We start from the raw sequence: 4,931 nt of genomic DNA on the forward strand, positions 1-4,931 counted from the left end.
TTTTGAATGCAGTCTGGTTATGGATTGTTGAAGCAGATGACCCTGTCAGGACCTTCGCGTTGGTTACTTTTTTTCCTTCTTTTTTTTTGGCAGATTTTAGCTCAGAAATATTTTCCTTAAGGCCTTCTTGAACCAAACATGTCTTTATTTTGAGGTGCACGTCTGCGCAATAAAGCCTGGCTGATCCTGTTTTATAACGGTTTATTAACGGCACCAGTTTCCCTTGCCATGTCACGCTTTATTGGATATTCTGTCTTCTGCAATCTGTGTTGCTGTCTCATTGTTGGCTCCATGCAAGGTTATGCAAGAAATGTGTCACCCTTAAGTTCGTGAAAGAATGGACCCACTTGAAAGTAATTTGGCCCACATGAAGGCTAGTGATTGGTTTGTGAGGGGATTTTTAGATGCAGATGCTGGATCACTGCACAATTCAACCCTAAAATATTTGACTGAAGTTACAGTCACACCACACGTTCTTTACTCATAGAGGAAGCAGCAGTACCCGCCAAGAACCCTTCCATGAACATGCAAACTCCATCCAGAATGACCCCATGTCGAGATTCAAACACCTGACCTTCTTGCACCAAGGCAGCAGTGTTTACAGTACCAACTGACCCAAGAAAAAAAAAATCAATATTTTTAGACAATAAAAAGTGGATTTTAATCATAAGATAACTTAATAAAAAGTTAAATACCTTTTTATTCCTTGTGAAATTTTTTCTATAGTTAAAAATGGATAAAGAAAAAATACGAAAGGCATTAGAATGGGGGAGAGAGGCATCAATATAAACCACAGCAGAATGTAATAATTGATGAAAAGGAAATGATAAAAAAAAAACACTGCAGCAAAACCAAAGATAAGTTACTTACATTGTGTATTAGACTTAAAACAGATTTTTCTTACTGTTTTGTTCTCAACCTCTTACTGGGAATGTTAGCATTTTATGTAGCAACATTTTTATCAAATTTTTACATCAAGAAGACTGGAAGCCCAACTAAGCGGCTGCATATAATTGGATTTTAAAGCAACAATTCATTTCCCTTCAACTCTAACAAGCTACCAAAAATCGAGGCAGTCTTTAGCAGTTGAATTTTTGTCGGTAAAACCATTTTTGATCGAGTTTGTCGTCGTCAGTTTTCCATGTGAACTTAGTCTTTTGTCTGCCGAGGCTGAACTGGGAGACAGGAAACTCATTTCCACTTCCTCCATCTGCTTTCTCAATCTTTTCCCTACAGTAAGTGATGGTGAGCACACAGAGCAGCGTGCTGCGTGTTACTGCCCATACTCTGGTTGTCCACTTCGCTGTTGGCTCTAAGGGAGAAACACTGAGTGGTTGTTTGTCCTCTGCAGGATTTATGCAATGGAACGACTCACTTTTGTTCTCTGCTGTCTCTTCAGTTGCATCAGTGGCATTGCTGCTTTCCCACAATGCATTGCCAGAGGAGTTTGTGTTCATCCGACAGACCAGTATAACCATTACCTCCACTCCTTCTAGCCCAAGTCAGAGCAACAAAACTGGAAGGTAGGTGTCTTAAGCTAAACATAATATGTATCCTATGTGAAAAATATTGAAATACAAAAGTCCCATGTAAGGAATTTGTTTTTCCTAAAAGAATGAAAGTTGTGGTGAGGATGTGTAGGAAGTCTTTATATGCAGCAGCTTAAAAGTAAAATCCAGTTTTGAACCTTTATGCATTTTTTGCTACTGTTCATCTAGTGTTCACTGAAGGAATGCTGTGTTGTTGCATTTTAGGCAATAAAATGTTTATTTCTGTATGTATTTGTAGCCCTAGATTTCACTAAGGTCAGAGCTCATTGTGTCTTTATTCTCCAGCCTTGTGAAGTTGTCAAATTTTGTCAGGTTTGGTTTGCTGTGTGACTCCCCACTTGAAAGGGATAGTTTATCCACTGTGAAGTTTGAACTGGATTTCACTCAAAGAGCCCTTTAATTTGGTTGACTCATCTTTATTTTTGTATGATGGTCCACATAGCACATAGCTGAAAAACCGGCTGTCTTTCACAGTTTGTAACAGTTTGTACAAACTTTTGCACAGTTCTGAATTTGTATGCTACCAGCACTGTTTGCTTCTGATGCTCTCAAACCAAAGTGACAGGTCAGTCACACCAAAAGTACCTGCACTCTGATTGCTAGGAGATTGAGTCCACCTGGTTCTCCTCACTAACAGGCAGAGAAGCTGCAGAAAGGTGCAGCATAGGGGAGTGGCAGAGGAGAGCGGTTACCTAGCAGTTCACCAGAACAGAAGTATTATAGGAGAATGCTGCTCTTGTGCCAGAAGGGGTTTCCACAGAGTCAACAAGACTTTGCACTTTTGAATACATTTACTTAATTTAGCGGCTGTTTTTGTTTTCTGCAAAAATTTTCAGAGATGATTGTACTGCTGTAACAAGTCTAAGTGTTAGATTTATTACATAAGTCTAATGCTTATGGTCTGTTTAGAAATACAGTGTGATTTCTAAACAGATATTGGTCTGATTTCAGTTTAGAAATCAGGCAGATTTAAGCCAACGCCTCTCTCTGTTTTCTTTTCTTCCTTCCAGGTTCTCCCTTGTCTCAACTTGTTTATTAATTAACTGCAGCTATGTCTGGTTCTGGTGACTTACCAGGTGAGTACTGATATGGATTAATGAAGGTCAGTTTTAAATTGATAAATCAGTATGTGCTCTGCCCATGCGCAGTATCTTTATTATTATTGTTTTTTTAAAGATACGTCATATGTAACAAAAGCCAAACAATAAAGGCTTATTTGATTCTTATTAGGTTAAGGGTTTTATTAAAGAAGAAATATTTAACTTGTATAAAATGATTAAAAATGTATATTAGTCACAAATGCAAGTTTAGTTTGATCTGAAACAAAATGTTTTAATTGACTTACTGAACATGATTACTCCTCCTTTCTGCAGAGATTTACCACAGGTCATTTTCTGCTCTGTTAATGTTTGTATCTGTTGGTTGTGGGAATATTCTGACCTAAATATCAACAAAACCAAAGTCCCTCAGTTGCTTACTTTGTTATCAGAAAAACCGCCTCAGACCGGAGCTTTAAAACTTGGCAACTGCTTCTGGACCTCATATGAACCTACAGCTGCAACCGCCTGCAACCTCATACCTAAACCACCTATTAACTTTATTCTGCTGTGACTGGACAATATTTATGTTCCTAACTGAATCATATTCCATGTCATCAGATAGTATTAATAATTTAACATGTAACTGAATATGTTGAAACTTTGTTTTTAAATTGTTTTGCGGTCAGGACACCCAATAAAACAAGCAAAACGAGTTATTTTAGGAAGGATAAGGTCCGTCTGTCTCAAGTTAAGCTATCAAATGGAATCAAGATAATTTCTATAATGAATTTTTCTTTAAATTTTGTTAAATCCAATTTATAAACTAAGTTTTGCAGCGTTTTGTTTTGGGTTTTTTTGCTTTACTTTTAATATTTTTTTTAACTTTAAATTTGTGTTTTAACATTTTATTTTCATAATTGATTTTTTAAAAATATTTATTTGTAAATAAACAAATTCATCGTCTAAAATTTCAAACTCTGAAAAATAATCCTTAGAATTTCCTTGTGAGTGACTTATTTCAGGTCCATGTCCACGAGATGAGATTTATCAACTCTTAATAGACAGAAGCTTAATAGATTTAATCTGTGTGCCTATAGCAAACTAATATTTCCCTAAGGAGCCATCAGTTGATCAATTTTCACATTTTTGTCATTTGAGCTCATCCAGATGGGCTTCGGACACCATTTCTGTTTTTGATGGTTTTGCTTTTTAAAATCATCATCCGAACATTTTCTGAGTTAGAGACGATTTCCCTGCTTATTTTTTAGCTTAAAATATGGAACAAAACGTTGTTGGATATTTTCCTATTTTTAGAGCCTTTATTCAGAAGTTTCAGTTTTTTTCTTTCAAGTGATTCAGTCCCTTTAAATATTTTGTTGAGACCGACTCCAAGCACAAAAAACATTAATGTTAACCTTAAGCTTTTGTCTACTTTGTTCTGAGCCGCTTTACTACGGTGAAATCTCTCCATTCTGGAGATGAAGTAATATCACAGTGAAAGAGGACAAAATATGAAATTATCTCTGCAGCCATCGAGGGTTCTGGGATGGGTGGGATGAAGCTCCCCGTTGGAATGACTCGACGGGCCCTCAGCTACGACGACAACCTGGAGGCCCCCATGTCCACGCCACCCCACGACATCAGCATCAACAACCTGTGGAGGCGGCCTGTAATACCGGAGAGGAAGTTCTCCCAGCTAGCTGAGGTAAAACACTTTTCCATTTCCACGCCTGATCGTTTCCCAACAGGTCCACTTTCAGTCTGACTGTTTGACCTTATAGGAGGATGAAGGCGGCGCTGTCAAACAGGCTGCCGGGCAGGATGGTGCCCTCTTCAAGGCTCCAGCTGTAGTGAAAACTAAGGCTTCGTCCATCATCATGAATTCTCTCATCACCAGTAAGTTAGAGTTCCTATAATCTATGTAACGACCCTTTATTAGGGTGGAAAGTTATCCATGCTATCTGAATATTTTCTAAATCGGATTATTTGATCAAGACATGAAAATAGATTTTGCTATCAAGCAGCTTTCCACTAGAGTGACTGTATTGTCGTCTGCCCTCAGAACACACTCAGGAAAGCATGTACAAGTTTGAGCAGACGGCGGGCCTCACCGACACCAGTTACACTCCACACAAAGGCCTGACAGCGGAGGAGACGAGACACCACCACCGCGTCCCCGAGTCCCTCCAGGTCAGATCAGCACGTCAGTAATAAAACATGAGGAGACAATAGTGTGCTTTATATGCTGGGTTTAAAGGCCAGCTGACCAATAAGAGCCACAGATCACATGAACAGGGTGACCGCACACCCTTAAAAAAAGTCTTAAATTCATGCATTCAAA

The 4,931-nt window shown here is 38.5% G+C and overlaps 1 protein-coding gene across 1 annotated transcript; it reads left to right on the top strand.

Annotated features, from left to right (window-relative positions):
- The first annotated feature begins 1,404 nt into the window (after positions 1-1,404).
- LOC103132914 (putative monooxygenase p33MONOX) lies at positions 1,405-4,875 on the top strand. The gene is made up of 5 exons (XM_007544681.2): positions 1,405-1,523; positions 2,561-2,626; positions 4,120-4,295; positions 4,372-4,486; positions 4,653-4,875. Exons 2-5 carry the CDS (start codon positions 2,602-2,604, stop codon positions 4,799-4,801), a joined length of 465 nt encoding a protein of 154 aa, XP_007544743.1. The 5' UTR covers positions 1,405-1,523; positions 2,561-2,601; the 3' UTR covers positions 4,802-4,875.
- The last annotated feature ends 56 nt before the right edge of the window (positions 4,876-4,931 follow it).

This window comes from Poecilia formosa, unplaced genomic scaffold (assembly GCF_000485575.1).
Source record: "Poecilia formosa unplaced genomic scaffold, Poecilia_formosa-5.1.2 Scaffold1525, whole genome shotgun sequence".
Classification (NCBI taxonomy): Eukaryota; Metazoa; Chordata; class Actinopteri; order Cyprinodontiformes; family Poeciliidae; genus Poecilia; species Poecilia formosa.